At 41.0% G+C, this 25,523-nt stretch overlaps 1 protein-coding gene across 2 annotated transcripts in view; it reads left to right on the plus strand.

The window, feature by feature from the left end:
* The first annotated feature begins 877 nt into the window (after positions 1-877).
* Positions 878-25,523, plus strand: part of LOC139755013 (paired box protein Pax-2a-like) — an 81,885-nt gene continuing 57,239 nt past the window's right edge. For both annotated transcript variants that reach the window (XM_071672925.1, XM_071672924.1), the window contains exons 1-2: positions 878-1,235; positions 21,334-21,360. In XM_071672925.1, coding sequence (XP_071529026.1) covers positions 1,148-1,235; positions 21,334-21,360 — 115 coding nt within the window. In that variant the 5' untranslated portion in view covers positions 878-1,147. The remainder of the gene's footprint in view (positions 1,236-21,333; positions 21,361-25,523) is intronic.

The raw sequence follows: 25,523 nt of genomic DNA on the forward strand, positions 1-25,523 counted from the left end.
AATTCACTTTTTGTACCCTTGGGAAAATGCAGGTCCCTCGCACTCAGAGATGTTAGCTTGTTAAAGACGCTGTGGCAATAACCAGGTTCACTCCCAGGTATGTGGCTTATAATGAAGATTTAATGGTTTTCTCTTCAACCCACATGTCATAGACTTTTTCCACACAGCTTTCTTGACATGAAGAGTATATATATATATATATATATATATATATATATATATATATATATATATATATATATATATATATATATATATATATATATATTTATACTATTCGCCACTTCCCGCATTAGCGAGGTAGCGCCAAGAACAGAGGACTGGTCCTTTGAGGGAATATCCTCACCTGGCCCCCTTCTCTGTCCTTCTTTTGGAAAAATAAGAAAAAAATGAGAGGGGAGGATTTCCAGCCCCCCGCTCCCTTCCCTTTTAGTCGCCTTCTACGACACGCAGGGAATACGTGGGAAGTATTCTTTCTCTCCTATCCCCAGGGATAGCCGTCTCAGCTAACATAAAAAAAAAAGAGAAAAGAATGTGTAAAGGGGAAAGTCCAGTAATGAAGGAATGGTGCTGAGTTGCTGGTTGTTGAAGAAATAAGTATGATCGTAAGAAACATAAGCAGAACAATACGTATCCCTCCCTGTGGAAGGAAACATAGGAAATGGTAGTTAGAATCCCAATCATGGTCTTTTAGGATAATCTAGGCCTACGATCATCAGTACCTGTCGAATGTATTATGTCAGATTCAAAGTAGTAGATGTTATTCTGCTTTTCGGTTGGGCTCTTATGCTCGTGCATCTGTGTCCCATCGTACGCCAGCGGTGATTGATACGGATGTGCTCATTGTTCTTGCAGGTGTTGAGTGTGCAGCTGCATGGCCAACAGAGGTTTCCTGCTGCACCGCCATTAGCCGTTTATCCAGCCAAGGATTCATGACTGGGTCATCTACCTGCGTCAGCGTCATCTCAGGTAAACCCCCACCGTCAGTAGTACTACTCGCTAAGCTGGACTACGGTGTCTCTTGGGCTGCCACTCTGACCGGCCCCTAATCCAGCAGTGTCCGGAGAGCCACGTGTAGCGGGCCCCTCACGTCCGCCCTTGCCCCAATGTTGTTCCTACTGTAACCGTGGCAGAGGAAGCGCTCTTCATGATTACCATGGATACTCCATCGCCTCCATCCCCCGACACTCAAACCATCATGCAGCAGCCCAGCCCAGAGGACGCCAAGAAAAAACGTGAGTATTCCCACCCTAGTCAACCATTTTATTGATCTCTCTCTCTCTCTCTCTCTCTCTCTCTCTCCCTCTCTCTCTCTCTCTCTCTCTCTCTCTCTCTTTCTGCACCATTTCACACAGTCGTTCATTCTGATTCTCTGAATTATAGAAACTTCCATAGAATTTGCTTTGGCATTTGTAAGATGGCAAGGAAAGGTGGCAGTAACAAAAGAAAAGGCTCATGACTTGTGTGCGTAACTCTTAACTTCAATGCTAAGAAAATCCCGGCTTGATGTGGGATGGAACATGAAACTCAAATACATTGATGCACTTTATCTCTCAGTCCTTAAGTCTTCCTTGCCTTGTGCATGTCTTAATAATGTTTTTCTTAATCGTCATTATATGCTTATAACCTCTCAGTATCAGTAAATTTTCTTGCTTTATTTATAACCAAGTGGAGACTTCCTCACGTCTCAAAACTAGCCTAATTTAACATTAACTCAGGCCACTGAGGGTTCTATTCAGGCTCTGGTAGTGGAGGTCAAAGTGCTACATCACTCAGGTCCCGTTTCACACTGTTGGATTACCGTTCTGTCAGTATGTAATATTTGATCAAGTTCAATAGTCAGTAGATCTTGGTTTCCAAACATGTGCCTACACCCTACATTTGTAGCTTCATATAGTAAAGTTTCATCGAAGTTAATAACTCATCATGGCAGTAAAGAAGTCTAAAATGAAACATTTGTGTACAAGTAGAGAGATCTGGTTACTTCGTTCTCTTCAAAATCTAGAGAATGATTCCTTTTCAGTTACATTTCATGAAATTATGCAATTTTGAATTCATAATTGCCAGTGAATTCATAACTGCCCAAACACTAACTACTGTCACCTTGGTGTTTGGGCATAATTTGTGGCATAATGTGCATCATCCTATGAAATGCACTTTACAATCTACAGTCAGCCATCACAAAAATCCATTGTTTATTCAAACCTAAGATATCTAACTTTAGCCCCCGGCCATTTCTCGCCCTTCGACCGGGCAAAGCTAATTAATGAGCGTCTAGATTCAATTGATCGTCTAGATAATGATTAGATTAGTTTTTTGGTCGTAATGTCACGGTTACATTTGATACAACATAAGAAGATCACTCCATCAGCATGTGAGGATAGAATCTTAAGATTCTGAGAAGATTTAGATAAATTCTTGTCCATTTCAACGAAGCACTTGGAACGTTCGTGTGCACCTTTGGTCTACTTTGTATCTTTCCTTCTGTTTGGTTTAGCAATTGATAACAATAACGCGGCTGCTCACCTCTAGCTTAGCAACAATCTTTTTCGTGGATGACTCTCCATATTAAGGTAAGCCTTAAGTCATGTATAGCACATACGTACCTATAATCTCACCCTGGTCATTTAGGGTCGCGAGCAATTTCAGAGACTGAGAGGATGGTGAACGCAGTAGTACTTATTATTATATGGCGAATGGGAAGATTTCGCCTCCGTCTTTCTTCATGTTGAGCAGGAACATGATGGCATATTTCACTTTTGTAGCTTCGGTACACCACTTCGTACCATTAGTTTCCTCCTCATAAGTGTGACAAGCAATACTTGGTTCATATTGAAGGTGCTGATACGATTCAGTAGAATCTCAGGTATTACGCCATATATGTTGCCTGACATCATCAGTGATGGTGTAAATACCCAGATCTTGTGATCAAGGGATCACAGAATGTCGTCTCTCAAGGACTGACTGGCCCGTCACACTTCAGGCTATGCAGCTGATTAAACCTTTTTTTTCCGTCCATGTTGAAGAATTATTTAATGGAACATTTTCCCTAACTAGGAGCTAAGAGTAACACTTCCCAATCCTCTGTTTGTGGTGGATGAATTATCCGGTGTACCGTCCATGGATTTTACGCTTATGTTTTGTGTCTGTCACCTAAACTGGATCTCGAAAAAGGCCGGTTCCCTGGTTACGTCAGGATCCCTCTCGGTTTCTGTCATCAATCGATCATCACTGACCAGACACCACCTCTACGTGATACAAATGTCGACATCGTTGTTTAATGTTACTAGTAGAACTAAAGTGGGACATCAATTCTTCCTTAATGTGCTTTACGGTTCAAAGACACATTCCTCTATTCTCCCCTCTTCAGTGTTTCAAAGGAAGCTCTTTGAAGAACTTTGAGTAATATTACTAAATGCTAGAGATTATCAAGATTATCTTTACAGACAATTTGGAGTGTGTCTGGGTGAGTGATTAGGTACTGAAGGCTCAGTATCCAATCGCATGACGCGTTCTAATTCCTTGGGTGTTATGTTTTACATTATGACCAGCCTGTAAACGTGAGTTCCTCCAAGATTTACTGCCTTAAAGAAACTCATTCCTACAAGACTTTAGAATTAGATGGCATTCATGAAGTGACATCAGCCGCTGGAGGTCAGGTGTGAATGAGGTTGGGCTTGATTTTGCGAGGGTAAAGACAGCGACCAGGCAGCCAAGAGCCATCTAAAGGTCACATCATTGTGTCGGTGCTCTGGGGTAGCCCGGCAGACAAGACGTGTTGGTTACTTGGTGTCTCACCAGAGACAATAACAACCCACTGGACAGATTTATGTGACCACTGGGCAGGTTACAAGGAGACCGTGGTTGGATAACTTTTACTTCACCCCACTTTAACAGCAACAGAAACCTGAAGAGTTACATCTCATTGCTCCAATGATCTGGCCCTCATGTCGACATTACGGAGCACATTTCCAATACCATGTACTCTCCAACGCATTTCGATATAGGTCCGAAACACTGAAAATGCATGCTCGTGTTCAGAGAAACATTGCAAGCCTTCCTTAGGCTTGTGGCAATAAGAAAAATAAAGATTGATTGCGCTAATGCGCCTCTGATCAAGGGTAACTGTATCGTAGATTCACTCAGCTTGAGTCTTTTGTGTCAGATCTTGCTGATGGAGGCGTGAGTGTTATAAGCTCACACACCGCGGAAGTTCCAGCATGGCGCAAGATCGTAACACAGGAAGAATGAGTTTTCTCTACAGTAATTTCACACAAGCATGAGAGTTGCTGTGTTTTACATTCACTTCATAACGTAAGATAGCATTGTAAGCAAATGCTATGGGAGAATTTGTCCTCTCATCAAGTGCTTCGATCTTCCTCCTACAAGATCATAATCGGTGGGATTACAACCATTTAGGTCGGCTAAACATTCAACAGCGAGAGGGAAATCACTGTACACTCACCCGGTGGAGTGTGGCTAAACTCACAGCAAGACCTCCTCTTCCTGTGATGATGAGACCAGGGTCGTAGCTGGAGTGATTCATCTATCATCTGTCTCTTGCGATCGTGAGATTAGTGGCGCCACGCTCGCCACTACCGCATTACCAACAGGTTCTGAGGCCAGTGGTAGAGTGATTTAAGACTCAGCACCATTCACACGTCTCCTTTGATCGTCAGACGAGTGTTGGAGGGTGACAAAGCTCGCCTCCACTCCTGCAGCCTCTGCGATGGTGAGAATAGTGTTGGAGAGAAATTAGACTCAGCACCGAAGTTGGTATGACTAGATTTGGAGGCTGACACTTCTCGCCATCGTACTCTCCAACTCCTTCGCCTGTGAAACCAGTGTTGGGGGCTTTTAAGGCTCCCCACCTCTTATCTGTGGAAGGGGACAGGTATACGAGGATAACGAAACTCAATACCGCTCCTCCACCTTCTGCGATGGTGACAGACATACGCTGGAGGAAAGCGAGAGTCTTCACCATCTATAAAGATGAAACCAGATGTACAGGGTACCGTTGCTCGCCATCACCACCATCATTCTGCTATATGCAGCGGCGATGAGAGAAGTGGTAAATGGAATTTGGTAGACTGTTGAATTTCTGATATACCGAAAGGAAAGGCGTCAATGGCAAAACCCCACGATGACGTAAGCTCGCTGGATTCAGGGCAGAAAAAATGATGATGCTAGCAACAGCTACGCTTGTACTGATGATACTAAGCATTTCCTATATGGATCATAGCAAGCTCTTAGTAATGATACAATGAGAGTAGTTTCAATGTATCTTTTGATTGTTTACCTTACACATAATCTGAGGTAAGTTGAAGTACTTTTTCCCCATCGGTCATTTATCAACGCCCTCTCTACCACCCTCCGTCCTTCTCTCTATACCGTTCTTTCTTTCTTTTTACTTTACCATTCTGTTTCGCAAGCTTTGGTCGGAGGGGAGAATGAAAGGATAAATGTGAGAAAAGGAGCTAACAAAAAAAAAAAAAGGATACAGCTGATGGCTGGGCTACTGAGTTACTTTTCAAACTATTTTTCTGGGACTGTAGCAAGAAACTGATTTTCTCCTACGTCTCACGTTTAACTTCTTTTGCAAGAAATCAAATCCAGACATCTCTCCAACGAAAAGGTTATCATCAGCTGTTGAACTTACTGTTAGTACATCTGCTCTGTGGTTACGTGAGATGGACTGAGGAACGCTTCTTACAAGTAGGATAGAATGATATGCGAGCGGAATCTGGATTATTAGCTTTAGCCTTATCAAAGATGACAAGAATGTCTCACAATATGAGGTTCATATCTTCAGGGTTCGGGGCAAGGGAAGCATTTCTTCTCGTCTTATTTTGATGTGGTTTGAAATATCATCACTCCCAGACACAGATATCTCACCTCCAATATTGCTATGGCGATAACAACCTAAAAAATTTCAGTAAGGGCAATTAGTCTTTTCTTTACTGCTTGTCTTTGATTTACGAATTCAACTCCGAGTGGCCTTTAGCTCCACAACGATCATCCTTTTTTAAACTCTTCAGCAGCGAATTAGAGATCATATGTGACTGACATCTAATCTTCTTTTCATTTACCTTGTAAAGGAAATCTATTTGAATTCTTAATCCATTCCTGTCTTCTCCTCACTCCTAACGATATAACCACATGACCATTATCTTCCCATTATCTCCAACAGGACCCTTCATCGCTCCATCTAATTTCACCTACCTATATCTTCACCTCCTTCCACTTGTCTACTTTTTTTCCCCCTGGCATAATCACAGACTACTCAGGAGTCGACTCTGACGTGGACTGAACCTCCCCCCTGTCAAAATCCACCCTATCAAATCCCCGCTGTGATGCACACCACCACCTCGTCATCAGTTCTCCACCTAAGGTTAGGGAAGACATTAAACGCTTTCCAACAGACCAGTCACTGCTGTTTTGTGGATAAATAAAAACTTGGAGAAATATCTCGAGAGAGAGAGGAGAGAGAGAGACCATAAACTCCCAGCCATATTAGTGACCTGAATGCCAGATTTAACGTTAGCATTAAGAAATACCTAAGTTTTTTTCTTGCTAGATTGATGTCGGGAATAAGAATGGTTATGAATCTGAACTTGTGAAATGGCGCTGCTCATCATAACTTTCTGGCTAAAGTTGTGGTGCCAGCGAATCGTCAGGAATTGACCCAGAGCTCCTAAAAAGTTGATGCTCTTCTCTGTCGAAGAGGAACTCAAGTTATGACTCTTTATTTCTGAAGCGAAAGCTAGTGACAAGAGAGCAGTCTCGGGTCCAAGTGATTAGTTTTATCCATTATCTATCTATGAAATTGCTGGTTGTAACTCGGTGATGTGGTGCAGGTTGTACAAGAGTGTTGAAGAATATAACACTGTTTTATGTGAGGAGCGTACGTCTTAGTAGATAGTGGAAATGCAAATTGCTAGAGTGGGTATAATCATGTTGTACAGGAATATTAGGACACTATTGTGATGATAGTTGCTTACGTGTTGATACCCACAGTCGTAGATCATGTGGGAAAAGGTTCCAGCCATTCACACTGTTATAACCTCTGATATATTTGAAATAATTCATATATATATTGGATGTGCATCGAAGGTCATTATTCTCGCACACGCGCCAATACCTGGTTAAGCAGAGTCACACGAACGTACCGAGAATTTCCCTTAGATGTCGGTAAGCAGAGGATGAGCTCGAGAGAAGGACCAACAGAGCTGATGGCAAGATAACGTCATCATCGTAATCAGAAGGAGTTGGATAATGTACTTGACCAAGTCTTCAGTTTCATTCAGATGTCATTCGACGAATCTCTTTTTTTTTCCCCCAGTTTTAATTCATATACTGAAATTCGTGCGAGGCACTGATACAAGTTTGACCTGGTAACTAAAGGTACTCGATCATCTTAACAAACAATTGTCAAATGATTCATCATTCATGATGGCATCAACGCCATCATAAATTCTTCCTTGATGAGCATTTGTCTAATGTGGTGCTTGTCTACACTCTTCAAGTGAACCAGATGTCTGAATCACATATCAGAACACAAGAAAGCTGCCGATGACCTGTTCGAAGCCTAGCACTGGCAATTACAAAAGAAATGTACGGGGGAACTTTTGAAGACGTTCAGTGTTAGAAGTCGTTTTTAAGGAGCACAAATATAAATAGCCAGTGATTAAGAATGGAGACAGAAGTAATTCTGGGCATAGTCCATGACGTGTGATACATCAGTGTTCTACCGTTGTTGACAGTGTGGGGGTTGTGCTGTATACACGAAATCCCGATTCGCCTTGAGAATAAGTTTCACTTGGTATTCATCATCGTATTTCAAAATGTATCGAAGTAATATGCATATACTTGTGTACTTGTCCTCGACTCTTTAAACCATTTCATTCATCCAGATTGATCCTATTACACATATTGATGAAGAGTAACCATGGAATATATTTATGCTGGATCTGTAAGCATTACTTAGCAGTAGAAGGTTCATATTTCCATGTCATGTTGATCCTATATATTTTGTCTCAAAGAAAATCCCGAGGAGGATCCAACAGAAGAATCTAGGAGAATACTTTTATGATCTGGGTCAGTTTTGAAGTATTGTATCTGTACGTCCACCTGCTGTGGTTTGAGTCTTTATGAACATTAAAAAAAAATGTCAAAGACGAGGTTACAATATTGGGATAATCAATCAATAGACTTGGTGATATGATCTTACGAATATCAACGAAAATTATATCTAACGATTTGTTGCCAATAGTAGAACACTCATAATTTGACTCTAAATTGGATATGCTTTTAGCCAGTTGGTTACTCAAAAATGGAAAGTTTAATGAAGACGAAGGGAAAACGTGGTGTTGACTTGTAAAACAATGAAAAATTGTGCTTGAAAATCTATGAAAGTGCTCACCTTACTTCTAGTAGATAATTACCTTGATTATAATGTCACTTGAGTATGTCATTATCAATGGTCTGCTTTTGTTCCGTTCTCGCCAAGGTGTTTCCTGAAGTAAATGGAAAGGAGGACTGTTCTGATTGTCCTTTTGTGAAAGTTCAAGGTCATATAATTTCTTGGACGTTATTCATCTCTTAAAATCAAAATTGGTTTACAGAATGTCAAGTTGAAAGAATCATTTTAAGAGCATTCAAGTGAAAATGCTTTTAATTCACTCTGAGCACTATCGCTATATTATCTTATCGTAACTTGGTAAAGGCTAACGAGAAAGCCGGTGGTGAGTTTTACTGACGAACGTATGAAAGATGTAGTCGAAGTGAGTAAGTTTGGAGAAGTAGCTTGTATGCCCAAAAAGCTTCAGTGAAGGAGTGGCTTGGGTTAGAGTTGAAATGATGATTGATCAGCAAGATAAGAGATTTGAAGTATTACATGATGGTCAGTACAAAAACGCAGAATCTTCAGATGCTATGAACTGTTTCTTACGCGTGATGGTGGGCGTTCAAACATATAAAGCAAACAAATGCTCACTTTTACGAGCTTCGGTAAAGATCTTCCGATTGTATTTTAGAGAGTTGAAACCTCTTACATCCCACGAAGATTTAAAAAGTACTTCGCAAGTAATGAACTATGGGCTCCTAAAATTCCAATGAAGAATTATTACATGCACACCCAAAAAAGAAAAAAAAAAAACTGTGGACGTATTGAAAGGAGGTACACGCTTGTCAAGTGTAGGTCGCTATGCTATGAAAGAAAAGATCAGACTGCAGTTGGACTACAGTTACAGAGATCAAATAAACAGGAAGAAAGAAGGAATGCGAGAGAGCATCACGTTATCTCCCTTACAATGGGGAGGGAAATTGGAAGATATGCCAGAAGTGAAACATGAAAGCGATGGTTAATGTCAGGGGAAAATCTATGACAGAAGGTGATACACCATATATAATCAGGGCTATCACTTAATCCTTCAACTATCACACAGGAAGTTTCGTTATGTTAAATTTTCAGCCACTGTCATACTGCTCTTACTTTCTCCCCTTTGCCTTGTGGAGCCTGTCATGTTCTCCAACCCATCCCACATAGACAGACCCTGCCTCATAACTCACAGTTTCATGACTCCACCAACCTCGCCACCCGCGAACCTGCCACAAAAAAATTTCCCTAATTCATCCCTATGCGTTTTGTTTTCATGTATTTCAGACTACTCTTGAAGTATGAATAGGGATTATATCCAACTTATCTTGAAGAGTGAATTGAGATTCTATCTTGCTGACGTTTCCTGAGTCATGCAGAAAAATTCTATTTTCAGTTCCCATTGGTGATCATGCACTTTGACTGATGCAAAACGTAGAAGCTTTGTGTTATCTATCAACTAAGCCTATCTGATGTCCTTAGTTTTTAGTGGATGTGTTTTGATATTCTTTATAGACATTAAGATTTTTTTATCTATTATTAGTCCTTCATTTTTTCATCATTATAAAGCTCTCTTCTCTGAGTTTCCCTCCCTCACTTTATTCTCTGGCCAATCTAGTTCCGTGGCTGTCGATGGATCAGCCACTCCCTCTTTATCATCAGGGGTGTCCCTTAAGATTCTGTCCTGTCACATACACTCTTCCTCCTCCTTCTTATCAACGATAAGCAAATGCACTTAAATGCTGACGATTCAACCTCATTCTTTTACATTCTTCAAATGTGCTCCTTTTCTCACTCGATCTGTATCTCGTCTCGACACAATTTTCTTCATAGCCACAGACTTAGACAGGATATCTCAGTTGGATAGACGAAACCTGGTTAAGTTTAATGCTTCCGAAACCCAGTTTCTGCCCATTTCTCTATCAAAAATTCCTCAATATTTTTCTCTCTCCTTTTACGGCTCTGTAATTCAACCTCTTGACTTAGTGAACGTACTTGGTATTACTGTAACATCCACACTATCTTGAAAACTTCTTGACAGAAATAGCTAAGTCTGCCAATCAGAAACTGGGACTTATGTTTAGACGCCCAAATGAATTATTTTCTGAATAGTTGCCCCACATATACAAAGGATTGATCCGTCCTTGTATAGAGCAATTCTCTCACATCTAGGATGGTTCTAGCTCTGCATCCTTGCTTGACAGGGATGAGTCGAAAGTCGTCAGACTTACCAGCTCACCCAGGCTAACACCAAAAGTTAACCCACTTGCCTTACGTCGCAATGTTGGTTCACTTCCCCTCTAGCACAGGTACTATTTTGGTTTTTGCTTCCAAGAGCTGGTTTCTTGTGTTCCTCCACCATTAACTAGACCACGCAACACTCGGCAAGCTGCTGCGTCACACGATTAATGTTTGGCCTCTGACAACTCAAGGATGGGGCAGCCATTTTCATAAATGTTTCTTTCCCTACACTTCAAAGCTCTGGAACTCACTACCCTCTTATGTATTTCCCAATAACCATGACCCGGCACATTTTGAAAGACGGGTCTTTCGCTTCCTTCCAAATTCGTAAATATTTTCCTTGTCGCTTCTTTTTCCTTTTCATTAACCGCATTTTACACTTCATTTAAGGTCCGGCCTAGAGTGTGACTGCAGTTTACTAAAATCAATTACTTTTATCAGCATTTTCGCTCACGATAGACCTCGTTTCCAACGAAATAATGAAGAAAATAGTTTCAAATTGCCCTTAGATATCAATGCTGATCTACAGATTAAGTCATTTCTACACAGGACTTAATATGAAACTTTCTGCAAAACTGACTAAAGGAACCAGAGTCCAATAACAAAACCACCTACTTATCACACCATCAATTGCAAGATTTTGCCTCAGGGTGTGTCCATGAGGAGGGCTTAATAGATGCTTCCTGGGTGAAGGGAGTAGGAGTATATATAATGGAGGCAGGAGTGTGGAAAGAGACTCTGGTGAGCTGCTCAGAGTATTATTTCTTTGTGGATTCATCCATCAGAACAGACCTAGTGTGTTTTACTGTTTCGATAAACCTGCTCTAGGTTTTGCATCGACGGCCTATACTTTTGGCCTTGCGTCGAGGACCTGCGTTTGGTCAAGCGTTGAAGACCTGTTTTTGGTGTTGCATCGAAGACCTGCACTGCTCATAGTCTTTTCATGTTGCAGATAGAAAATGAATATATCAGCATAAGACAGGAATCATGACTGAAAATACCATATCGCATTCATTGCTTCAATTTTCTTTGACTACAGTTTTCTAAAGTATATCACACAAGGATACAACGCTCTCAGTCTATCTGATATATCTTTTAAAAGCAAACTCAGAGTGACGTAGACCACTTCAGATATATGAAAATCTAGATCTTGGAGTTTTATAAATATATGAGATGTGGAGGGGGTGGGGGTTGGACGATGGAAAGAGGTGTTAATGTAGGATGTCAAGATATGGTGATAAGATGGTGTAACAATAAAAGCGCTTAGGTGATGCCGGAAAATGACATCAAGAAGTGTTTTTTTTTTTGCGACGAAATCAGATTTGAACCGAAACATGTTCGTAGTAGGAGTAAAGTAGGAGCGAGTGTGCGAATAAGATATGCTTTCGTTTTTTTCCCCCGTCTCTGTCGCTAACGAGAGCGCCAAAGTAGAAGCGAGTGTGCGAATAAGATACCCTTTCGTTTTCTTTTTTTTTCCCCCGTCTCTGTCGCTAACGAGAGGCGCTCATAGCTACGCTGGCCTATAGCACCGTCATGTTCACTATACCTATCCCTCTGTCGCAGCCCTCTACACATCCTGCACCTTTGACGTCAATATGATGTAGATAGAACTAAATAATCACGTGGATCTTATGTATCGAGATCATTATATCAGAGGAAAACCACGTAAAGATCTGTAGAATACTCACCACACGAGACGTAACTACCACGACTACACTAAAGCGTCTTTAAATACCTTCTCATACAGCAGGAAGTTGGCAAGGACAGAGTAATGGGAGGGGAGAAAAAATATAGTGTACGTGATTACACAACGTCCATTTCCAAGTGTAGCATTGGATGTACCAAATCACTGAAGGTAATTTCAGACTCCCCGGATATATTCGTCTCTCAGGTGAGCAAGTGTCTGACTACCAGGTTCATGCACGATCTCTGTTCACGTACATCCACCCACCCCACCACCTCGTCCGTAAGCAATTATCACGCACATGGTTGGGAACGAAATGATTTTGATATCACTTGTAAAATCCCACCATTTACAGTAGCATATCTTGATGCAGAGATCCTAATGCAGGAGTGATTTGTTAGATGATGCACAGTGATCATGATGTCCTGCTGTGTGTACCGTAATGTGCCATCGGAGAACGACCCTCTCCCGTTCCCATATTGTTCCCGACACGCCCACAGCCTGACGAACCCCCCCATCATCATACGGTAACCTCTCATCTGTACGCTGTAGGAGAATCAGTTAGCGTGCGTCTGACGAGTGGACCACCCGCGACTAACGAGATGATGAGTGGCTGTGAAGGTCCATCATGCGGCTTGCGGCTCTCTCCTTTTCGGTCATGAACCTCGCAGCCGGGTGTAAGAACAATCCATGCCTGACCACTCAAGAATGTGTCTTTCATAACTACCCACCGGAGTAACATCTGTCTGAGATGCAGATAATGCCAAGGAGACCAGACGCGACGGGAGTGGAATACACAAACAGTTCTTGCGCTAAAATTGGCAAATGTGTGTGTGTGTGTGTGTGTAGTGTGTGTGTGTGTGTGTGTGTGTGTGTGTGTGTGTGTGTGTGTGTGTGTGTGTGTGTGTGTGTGCGTCTGTGTGTCTGTGTGTGTATGACTGAGCGCCAGGAAAGTGTGTGGACTCGACCGCTCTCATAGGTCACACGCTCAACAACACCACTTTTCGTGTACACTTTAAAACATTCTTATGTTCTGTGAATACGAAAGCTCCAAGAGGTCGCAGGTCGTGTCAGGTCATCAGAGCCAAAACGTACACCAATCTATGAGTCCTGGTTAACGAGAGATCATGATCTCTCGAATAGTCAAACAGACTTTACCCCTATTTTTTTTCCCCCCCTCATGCCTTCAAGATAATGTTCATACGAGCGGGCTATGGCCGGCGGCCGGGCGGGGTCCTGTACCTGGTCATCACGATGCGCAATCAAATTCACCCGTTTGAAGAGACGGATTCCATACCTGGCCACTGGTGGTATCTTACTCCATTATCATCGTCTACCCGAACACCTGCCGCCGCCCCCTGTCATAATCTGACGTTGCGAACAGCAGCAAACAGTGAAGATTTGCTGTTTCTTTCTTCAGGAAATTTAATTAGTTCACACTGAACGATCGCTCGTGCAGTATCGAATTAGTATCAGCAAGAACCCATCATCGACGTGTCGCGATCATGCGCGAAGTCGTTTTTTTTCCCCCTCCGCCAGCTTATCTGCAGCAATAAATACAAGCAGGGGAGGGTTGTCTGAATGCAGCAGCAAGGCGATGATCCTTAACGACAGAAGTGCTTATGGTGAAAATAGTTCACAGCGAATTCGCTCCTTCGGTTCCACGTTACCACCAGGTGCTGTCTATCGGTGATAGACACTTTGATTACAATACTTTCTCGATCATGAAGTTGATAATGCACATCAAAAATCAGTAAACGAATGTAAAACATTAACTCTATTCTGCTCTGGAATCTTGTTATGATGTTCGGTACGATAAGCCAATCATCGCCGTTCCCTAAGTATAAATCGGGATGTGAGATGTTGCAACCCTGAACTATGGTCATAGACGTGTACTTATGTCTGGTGCTGAGCGGTGTCCAGATACCGTTAGTATCTACGATGAACATGTTTACGAGAACGGCATGTCTTCGAGTAGCGGGAGAGAGAGACGGAGTGGGAGGGATGTAGGAATTAGGACACGCGCACAGTGGCAGTGTGTATATCCATGAACAATCAGGCAATCTTTTGTGTTATCTCACGTGAAAAAAAAAGAATCATTTCTGATTTTCGAGGCGGAGAAAATGAAGATTGTGAGCTATTAAACAGAAGTGTTCGAGGCGAACTAAGACATATCTTGCAAATATCATGTACAGCAGTAAATCAATATAGGGTTTGGTCTGCCTTCAGATAAGTAGTTGCTGAGAATCCTTTTGACGTTCCTTTCTCGAGGTGACCTGTGAGTGGCCAAGGTCCTCACGTCGAAGGCCATTCTCGTATCCCGTTACCACTCTTTTGTCAGTGATGGCCTGTTTGTGGTCGCGGTCCTCAGACGGAGACCCGTGCAGGAACCTCCCCTTCCTAAATACAGAGGAAGGTCGCAGAGGAACTTAAGACATTTACATCTAGGGAGCGGTATCTTCATCTTTATATTCGATTTCACTTATGAGACGAACGAAAAGCGCTTCCCAATCTGTCTCACTATTTGGTGTGAAACGATCGCAGGATCGAACTGCATTACTCCTTAGAGTGACGAACTTTAAGCACATAAGGAGAAAATATTCGCAGGGTCCTTGAAAGAAATAAAAACAGAAGGACATCCACATCTATAAAACTTAAGGAAATCTGAACCTAACCTTCTCTGAGTTACACGCGCGAAACAAAATCCAAGGACTATAAATGCAGAGAACAATAATAACGCAGATATAGAAGCAAGGACGTTTAAAAACGTAGAGATATATAAAGTTCAAACTTTTCAAGTATGTGGTCTCACTGAACAGTTATCAACCACTAAGGAATAAAAACAGAAAGAGGCTGAATATAACCCCGCTCCCGACTGACTATAATCTCAATTGATATAAAAACTGACCATATAAAGATGCCAGAGAATCTCATACTGTGATGTGTTGCGTACCGATAGAAATAGTAGGTTTTGGCTAAATGCTTTGAAGTAAGTATTCACATGTATTTCTGATTACATTTTAGATTGAAATCAGACTGGTACATTCATATTACCTCTGTTTGTATGATTTTTTAAAGCCAAACTTTACCATCTTTCCATTGTTCTAAGCGTATATGTTCCTTGAGCAAAGACTGAAGTATTAATTGTTCGAATCTTCCACAAGCAAAGGACAAGGGTCTTGGATCCTCTAACTCAGCATTATTCAAGGTGCGTTGCCGGTACCGCTGGTGGTACACAAAGGGTCTGAGGACGGTTACTAGTAAAATCGTGTGTCATACCTTCGTTAACATGTGTGTTACACTCCCGCACCTACGTAGCTATTTCACTTTCATTGTTTTGACTGAATAAAGTGTGTTTTCTGTACTTCTAATAATACACTTCCTAAAAGTTCCTCAGGTAACTGCTTTCATGCTACCTGACAGCCTGAGTCAGAGAGTGCATACATGCCCTAGACTTGAGTGGTGACACAGTCGTGAACATTGCTGTCAAGTTTTATCATTACAGATCACCAGGCACAAGAGATTGCTTCATTTTCAACTAAACAGTCTCGCTCACCCCAAAAATCAAGAGAAATAATGTTCCTGTTGCTTTAAATAGTGAACTTTTTCTGACAAGCAAGGGGAAATTCATGTCCTGGACAGCGGCGTGTAACTGCTGGAGGAATGAATTTCATTTCTTACGGGAAATAAACGACGTAAAGATATGTTAGTTGATGAAATTGTCCAAAGATAACAGGAAATTACAATAGCACTGTTGTAATGGTTCTATTCCCTGAGACACATCAACTTCTGTTCCTTACCTCATTAAAGTTCCATTAGAAAACTAAGAAAGTAGAAGAAAATGATGGTATGGCGTGGGAGAACACTGTTGTCGTTACAGAATCCTTCCTTGTGTGGTGCTCTGACATCCGTCACCACATTACTCCTACAGGATCAAGGAGGAGGTCAGTCAGTAGAGGAGGAAGTCCAGTGAATGCGGGTTCACGTCCTCCCCCTCAAATGCCACATCGCTCTGAATTATGAAAACGATATTAGTAATAATGATAATGATCAATGATAATAATGATAATAATAATAACAATAATGATAATGATAATAATGACAATAATGATAATGATAAGAATAAGAATAATAATGATAACAATAATAACAATAGTAATAATAATAATAATAATAATAATAATAATAATAATAATAATGATAATAATAATAATAATAATGATAATAATAATGATGATAATAATAAAAATGATAATGATAATGATAATAATAATTGTAATAATGATAATAATAATAATAATAATAATGATGATAATAATAATGATAATAATAGTAATAGTAATAATGATGATAACTGAGCCATTCTTCACCAAACTTATCCGTATAGGTCCTACACTCGCCCTCTATATCCCTATACCATTCTTCATACATTCAACGTACGTAATACATCCAATGCATCACCAGAGAGCTGCTCTTCCTCCTTCCTCCACCTGTCTTACCTGTGTAACGCCTCTGTTCCTCTACTCCACATCTGCTCCTGTGCCACCCCACTTGTCTCACCTCAAGCCCATGCATCATACCTCTTGCCACTCCCATGTGTAATTCACCTCTGGATACCATCTTCCTCAGACCATCAGTTAGGCTAGTTGGTTATTTAGGATCTAGATCCATCGAGTACCAGGTTCACTAGGGTCGTTAATGTCAAGTTATGACCCCCATTAGAAGAAGCTTGAACACTTAAGTCTCTTTCAGTTAAGATTATTTTTCAAATCATGTATGTACGTTCTCACTGCCCTTGGGCCATTAGGAGTCTTCCATATACGTTTAGATCTTCATTTGTCAATCATTCACCAACACTACCTTGGTTTTACATGTTAAACCTACAGTCTTGCATTAGTTTATGCGTCGACAGCAGTTCTTCTTCACCTTTTCTCGTTTTCCATCGTCTTGTTCCCACTCCTTCTCATGACCAAGATTCCCATGTACCATGAGATGAGATGCCTGCGGATTCTCTGTATAAAATAGCGTTTGCCCCTCCTCCTCGACCAGTTGCCTCTACCGTCCATGGGGGAAGTACGTACGTGCTTCTGCCATTTGAGTGTGGACGATGCGAGAGCGTAAATAGCCAGGTACCGTCAGGTGGGATGCTCGTTGATTGTGTAATGTGCGCAGTTTGAAAGCCATTTGTTCCCGGTGGAAAAAAAAAAAGAGATAGATAATAAGCGACCGTGAAGCAGGTGGCTCTGGCGGGCTTTAACCAGACTGGTTGAGTGTGGCGAGGAGGACCGTTGGTGGAGAAGCATCAGGAACGAGCGGGTGGGGGCAAGTGCGCTACCGACCATTGAAATCCAATGCAGAAATATCAGGAGAGAGCAACAGGGACCCAGGTTATGTACCTCGCCAACCGAAAGAAGACTTAAAGGGAACAGTAGAAATGTAATTACGTCCTACGAATATGATTTGACTGTAGTGCGAGGGCACAATGATGTGAAGCGACATAGTCTGTCCAAGCACGCAGGAACGTCCAGTGCTTGGTGGTAAACCTAACGACACGCTGCGAGAGCCACGTAAACTGTGGGAAGTATCATCACGCGCACCAGTATGATGTAGGTTGTAAAACTTCAAATGAGGTACTTCTGGCGAGTTGATTCTGGTCCGAGCTTTACTTTCTAACTGGTGAAGAAATATTGGCGTTTTCTTTATAGCGGAGGTTAGTATGGATCACAACACCTGGACTGGTGATTATAGTCTAAAATATTACGATAAAAATGTGAAAATATTTCCTCTGGCTTCGATACTAGGATTCACACATCTGCTGTGAGTTCTTAAAAGCTTTTACCATACTTGGAGTTTTTATCTACCAGCAGAAATACAAAATGTGGGATGCGTAAACACTAATCATGTAAAATCTAATGAATATAATGACAACCGGAAATGCACCAAAGTCTTTGTACAAGAATCACACAACCGACATGAAAGCAAGTCAACTGGAGTTAATAATGACGAAGAATCAAGACGAGGCACGTGTGTGGTCGGTTCTCAAGTACAGTCATGGGCTGGACCGTGAAGGTATCAGCTGGTCACCAGAGCTTACGCCAATATATTCGAGGCCAAGATTCTCTAACGTGATGAAGTCTGAGCCGCTGCTGACCAGTTACATGAACGAGGAACTGGATTGCCTTTAATTTTGCGTAGAGAAGCTATGAGACTAATACGTCAAAACAAATATCAGAATGAAGCTTATATTGCTGTAAATGGCTAAAGAAACTTCCAAGACTTTAGTAGTTAAGTTTAAAGTAATTGATTCATTATCTAATCATTGATTTCAGAGAATGGTGACTTGAGTCAAGACAGCGAAGCCATGGTAAAGATTTTAAACGATTTAGTTTTTGCATCTTCATTTACAGTTGAAGATGCAACCCATGTTCCAATTTCAGTTTCCATTGCAAGGAAGGGAAAACGTGTTGTACCATATTGAAATAAAAGATGAAGATATACTATCAGCTATAAACGGAATGTGAGTAAATATAACAGCAGGACCAGATAAGTTTTATCCCAAAGCACTGAAAGATGTGAATAATGAGACAGTCAAACTCTTGACCGCTCCTTTCAATAGGTCACTTGCTAAGGAAAATGTGCCAAAAGGTAGAAATTTGCCGATAATTAAAAAAAATAGTAATAAATCATTTCCTGAACATTATCGTTCTATTAGCTCAACGTCTGTAGTTGGTAGTATATTGAAAATCATTATTCGAGGTAAGACTGTGAACCATTGAGAGGCCCACCACTTGATAAATGATCAGTATGGTTTTCTACGAGGTCGCTCATGTTTGACAAATCTGCCTGATTTCTTTCATGAAATGATTAAAATGGTAGATAAAGATAAAGCAGTTGGTGTCATCTCTTTACATTTTCAGAAAGCATTTGATAGAATCCCACATTAAAGGTGATTAACGAAAGTTAAGTCATATGATACAGGAGTTACACTTAGTAATTTATGAATTGGCTTACTAGTCGTAAACATAAAGTAGCGATCATTGGCCAAGCCCCTAACTGGCTAGACATGATAAGCGGTGTTCCACATGAATCATTCTTGAGACCGATTCTCATTCTCATGTATACTAATGATAACGATAATGGCCTTCATTATATCTAAATTCGCGGACGATGTTATGTTGGGAAATAATGCTATAACGAAGACTGAAACGTTTGCATCTTCGAACTGACATAAACGAATTGATGGACTTAGCTAACAGGTGGCAAATAAATTCTAATACTCATGAGTGCTGAATTTTACTTAATGGTAGTAAGACTAAAAAAAAGTCAAGCTACATGAGTTCTCTTGTACTACAAAAAAAAAAAGGTAACGGGGGAAAACGACTTGGGTGTAATAATCTCTGATGACCTAAATCCAAGTAAGCGGTGTATAGAAGTGGTAGAAATGGCGAGCAAAATTCTTGGATACATAAGTAAGGCTTTCGAAATTAAACCTTGGTCAGTTATTCTTACTATTTACTATTATGAGTATTGCATTCAGTTCTAGTTACCACGCCTGAGAAAAGACTTAAGAGAAAATGGACAAAGTATAGAGGCGAGCTGCCAACATGATTCCCGGACTAGCAAACAAATCCTAAGAGATCTGACCAAACGAAGCAGATCTACATAGCTTACAATATAGAAGATTAAGAGGTGTTCTAACGCTGATATTCAGAATCTTTAAAGGATTCTAATAATCTCAATCCATCGACCCATTTGAGGATGATTCGTCTGACATCCCGTTTAGTAATGGATATAAACCCGTGGGCAAATGTCTTACGTCGAATGACATGAGGTATTTCTCCTCAGCACGACTGTTACATGTGGAATGATTTACCGGTTAGAGTAATTGAAAGCAGTATCATAGATACGTTTAAGCACTGTCTTGATAAATATCTAAATTCAAGTCCACGACTGACATTATTTGCTCCTGAAATTTCTGTATGTCTTTCTTCTCCTGCCATATCAACTAAAGAATTTCAGTTGTCTTCCTCAGCTATAAACAACCTCGTCAGGACCCAGTGGTCTCTTGTTGTTTGCATTCACTTGTATTCATATGTCCACTGGAACACTTTCCATTTGTTATGAAACAATTTGAACGAATATATAAATGGCAGCAGTTTTTGCAGTAGAAATTATAGTGACTAAAGTGGACATTTTAAGATAAATATGAAATAGTTTCTCCTTTGTCATCATAATAGACACGGTCAATCACAATTCCGATCTCCCTGTGTCACATCCATAATCATGCCACTAGATCACTTCTCACAAAACCCCTCCCAGTTCTCATGCAATCACCTCTCTTTTCTCCATTCTTTCTTCTTCGCCAATTTTCATGCCATTTTCCTTTTCGTCACCTACCCTTGTCTCTCCCTCTCTTTTCGTATGATTCGTCCTATCCCTTCTTCTTCGGCTACCTGCTCCACATTTTTTTCTTCTCTTCCTCTTACTTCTCCCTCTTCTGCCACAGGAAAGCGTACCAGATAATGAGGGAGTGTGTGAGTTGCTCCCAGGGCCTCGGACAGCACGTACACATACAAAAACTATTGGACCCACTCTGCACTCATTCGGACCTGGACAAGAAAAGAGTGCAGTCTCCAGGCGTCAGATGTTCTTAAACACGCCTTGTTTCATGTCAGCCTCTGGCGGAGCAGGAGATGAGAGCTTGTACGGCAGAGTGGCAGCCGTAACATACCGTGTAACGGTATGTTACAGTCCGTATGTAACAAACACGAACTGGGATACGTAGGATAAGAGCTTGAACGCTTCATATCATTAACACTTTTATTTCATAAGGGAAAAATATCCCCATTTTCATTTTTAATCTGCTTTCTTTTTTTTTTGTTCTTTCTTATCTTTATTGATTCTGGTCATTGCAGGATGTTTCGCAACCAAGAGCCATATAGATGACACTTTGTTTGTTTTGTATTGTCCAAAATGTTATTTTACGTGACAATCCCTCTTATTGGTGCATCTCTCTCTCTCTTCCTGTCAGATTACTCGAGTGGTCACCAGGAGCAAGGTATGGAAAACTTTACGTTGTGTTACCCTTATCTTTAATCTATTGTGAGGTGAAGAGTCTAATATATCAAATGGTATCTGAATGAGGCGTTGGATGGTGAGGGAGGAAAAAAATAGTAATGAGAGAGAGAGAGAGAGAGAGAGAGAGAGAGAGAGAGAGAGAGAGAGAGAGAGAGAGAGAGAGAGAGAGAGAGAGAGAGAGAGAGAGAGAGAGAGGAAAGAGAGAGAGGAGAGAGAGGAGAGAGAGGAGAGAGAGAGAGAGAGAGAGAGAGAGAGAGAGAGGAGAGAGAGAGAGAGAGAGAGAGAGAGAGAGAGAGAGAGAGAGAGAGAGAGGAGAGAGAGAGAGAGGGGAGAGAGAGGAGAGGGAGAGAGAGAGAGAGAGAGAGAGAGAGAGAGAGAGAGAGAGAGAGAGAGAGAGAGAGAGGAGGAGAGAGAGAGGAGAGAGGAGAGAGAGAGAGAGAGAGAGAGAGAGAGAGAGAGAGAGAGAGAGAGAGAGAGAGAGAGAGAGAGAGAGAGGAGAGAGAGAGAGAGAGAGAGAGAGAGAGAGAGAGAGAGAGAGAGAGGAGAGAGAGAGAGAGAGAGAGAGAGAGAGAGAGAGAGAGAGAGAGAGAGAGAGAGAGAGAGAGAGAGAGAGAGAGAGAGAGAGAGAGAGAGAGAGAGAGAGAGAGAGAGAGAGAGAGAGAGAGAGAGAGAGAGAGAGAGAGAGAGAGAGAGAGAGAGAGAGAGAGAGAGAGAGAGAGAGAGAGAGAGAGAGAGAGAGAGAGAGAGAGAGAGAGAGAGAGAGAGAGAGAGAGAGAGAGAGAGAGAGAGAGAGAGAGAGAGAGAGAGAGAGAGAGAGAGAGAGAGAGAGAGAGAGAGAGAGAGAGAGAGAGAGAGAGAGAGAGAGAGAGAGAGAGAGAGAGAGAGAGAGAGAGAGAGAGAGAGAGAGAGAGAGAGAGAGAGAGAGAGAGAGAGAGAGAGAGAGAGAGAGAGAGAGAGAGAGAGAGAGAGAGAGAGAGAGAGAGAGAGAGAGAGAGAGAGAGAGAGAGAGAGAGAGAGAGAGAGAGAGTACTGACAAAATCACTTGGAGAGTTCAATGTAGGTTTTAAGACTGACTTAGTAAGTATCCTGAACTAAAACTTGAGGTCATAGAGCTTTCTCTTATGTTCTTAAAGTCCATTTTTCCTCCACACACACACACACACACACACACACACACACACACACACACACACACACACACACACACACACACACACACACACATACACACACAAAGTTCATGAAAGAAGTGAAAAGCAAGGATGATTACATCAACTTACAAGGGGACTGAAACAGATTATAAAGTTGGCCTGATGCACAGTTGACGAAGTTCAACTTGAGGAAATATAATGAAACGAGGATGGGTCACAACGAAAAAAGGCTTCGACATGAATACCATTTAGCAGGAGGTAAGCTGCAGGAGTCTATGTGTGGGAGAGAGAGAGACAACAGTCGACTACGTCCCACACCTGCCGCTGGAATCGTACCTTATGAGGATTGTCAAGGAAAACATCAGTCTGTTGGCAAATGTAGTCAGGTTCACGCATAAAGAAGTATGAAGGAAGCTGCTCGTATCCTACGCAGCCAAAAATACGCTTCTCATAGAGTTCATAGAGAAATTCAGGAGAAGAGGAACAAAGATGATACCAGAATCAAGAAAGCTGAATTTCAGGGAAGGGCTAGAGGCCTTATATTTGCCCTCTAGAGGAACAGCAGAATATCTTTATAGATATTATACAAACCCTTTTTTCTATGCCAATTATGTTCACTGTAAGATGTTTCAGCGCCCAGAGCCTTAAAGGTAACAAACATGTTTGCTTGTTTTTGTATTTCCCAGACAGCTGTGAGCTATATGTGAGCTGATTACATTTGTTTTTTAAGCAGTTTGATAACAAAAAAAAAAGTGAACAGTTCTTCAGAAAATGTAGGGATTTAACAGCTAGAGGAACTAACGTGAAATTAAGCAAGACACTTGTTAATAGTTATTTGAAGAAGTACTTTCGTAGAGTAAGATTTGTGAATTAATGGAATACAATAAATAAAGATATGGTAAATGCAAACAGAATACCAAATGGTAAAGTTTTATGATTCATTGGAATACAAAGAAACTCAAACAGCAACAGACCAGTGGATCCTTTCGAGGCTGTTTGTGATAATGGAAGATATCAAAAATTCACAGAAGAGTGCAGTAAAAGTTATAAGGCGTACAGTTAATTAAAGAAATAATAACCTGCAGTTTGTTAATATGACTAAAGAGACGCAAATCATGTACGTTGTGAACTTCAAGGAAAACATTCATCAGGTCTCTTGGTCTATTCTTAAACGTATTAATGATACCGCTTTCAACCGTTCTTCTCATTGGCAAATCATTCAATATGTTAATAATCCTGTTGAAGAAAAAGTACCTCGCCTCATTAGATGTAAAACGTTTGCCCACAAGTTTGTATCCATTACTACGCGTGGAATCAGACGAAGAAAGTCTAAAGTAACCTGATGACAAAAATAATCAAATTCTTTAATAATTTTGATTACTTCTATCAGAGATCACTAAGCTAAAACGTAAGGAGTTTCAATTTCCTACAGCATATGCAAGCGATACTTTTGCAGCAACATGCATCAGAAGTCACGAGAATTAGCGGCAAATATACTATCAAAACTAAGATCTAGTCTTCATGTGTAGGAACGGTGCAATTAACAACATTAGCTATGGACCTATACTTGGGGAAGCGATTACTTTATACCCAACATGGATTAATAGTCCAAGGGAAGAGGCGTAGAGATGGCCTAGCACAGAAAACGTTTAAGGAAGGACTCTGTTAAGTTTCAAACATTTCCTTTGAGAAGGCAGGTTAGAACACTGAATTTCATAACCGGGACATTGCTATGACAGTTCAGTGAGTAACTGCGACGGAAGAGTAGAGAAGTGTGTACCAACAGAGTGGGAAAAAAGAGAGGGGATCACAGAAATGAGTGAATAAGTGCTTTAACAATATGCATAATAGCAAGGGATCACAGGAACTTACTGTGTTAAAGGTATAGGAGACAAAAAAGAGAGTTTGTACTCGATAAATAAAGAGGACAATAATCAATGAATCAGGACGAGATTGAAGGAACGAGTGAGATATGGAGCATAATTGCTAAGTCTATGAAACATCCTAGATTAGTTCTATAGATCGAAAAGGGACAAATTAATGATAAGTGACTAATCTAGTAAAATAGAGAGCTCAGAGGGAAAAGTTTATGACAGAGATGAAATAGTATGTGAAGAACTGAATACAAAGTTTCATGGTAAGTTTACCCACGAAAGTCTGGGAGTACCTTTACTACCAAACCTGGAGGTGAGAAATACCCAGGCAAAATTTGAAGCAAATCCAAGAAAAGGGAAGAGTCTTTTGCGTTAACCATCAAAGTATTCCTAAAGATCTATGTTTAAAGTATCCCTCATCGTGGGCAATGCTTATATGGAAGATAGCTAATGTTGTGCCACTGTATAAAAGAGGTAACCAATAGATAACCTTAAACTAAGGACCAGCATCGCTCCCGAATACGGCTTAAAGATGCTATAAAAAATGATTACGAAACAGGTAAAGGATTTCTTGATAGACATTAACTACTTGAATACAAGACGCCTCGGAAAACGCAACGAATTTCTCTAATTCATATGTGAAAGTGAGTAACATAGTAGGAGAAAAGGAATTGTTGGCTGGATGCTGTAATCTTGGACTGACAGAAGCCCTTTGAAACTGTCCTCAACAGAAGATTGATGATGGAGATGTATATCCAGTCTGGTGCCGGAGGAGGAATATATTAATGGGTTGATGGCCAGCGAACTTGGAGGCAACGTAAAATATAAGTCAAAGGCCCCTATTCAAGCTGGACTAGAGTGACAGATGGGTCGAGTGCAGGGGGTAGCTGCTGTTTTGATGTACGTGTGTAGCTTACCACACGAAACAAAACGATTTTTTCAACAGGAATGTTAATATGTAGGACGATCAAAAAATAAGAGCAGTTAAAAGCAGCGACATAAATGCTCTTAAGAAAAGAACTGATAAAGACTTCACTTCAGATCCAAGTTTGACATTGTTTGTGCCTCTTTGGTTACATGTAAAGGTTACTGGTATTTCTTTTTTATATGATGTGTAC

This window comes from Panulirus ornatus, chromosome 18, assembly GCF_036320965.1.
Source record: "Panulirus ornatus isolate Po-2019 chromosome 18, ASM3632096v1, whole genome shotgun sequence".
Classification (NCBI taxonomy): domain Eukaryota; kingdom Metazoa; phylum Arthropoda; class Malacostraca; order Decapoda; family Palinuridae; genus Panulirus; species Panulirus ornatus.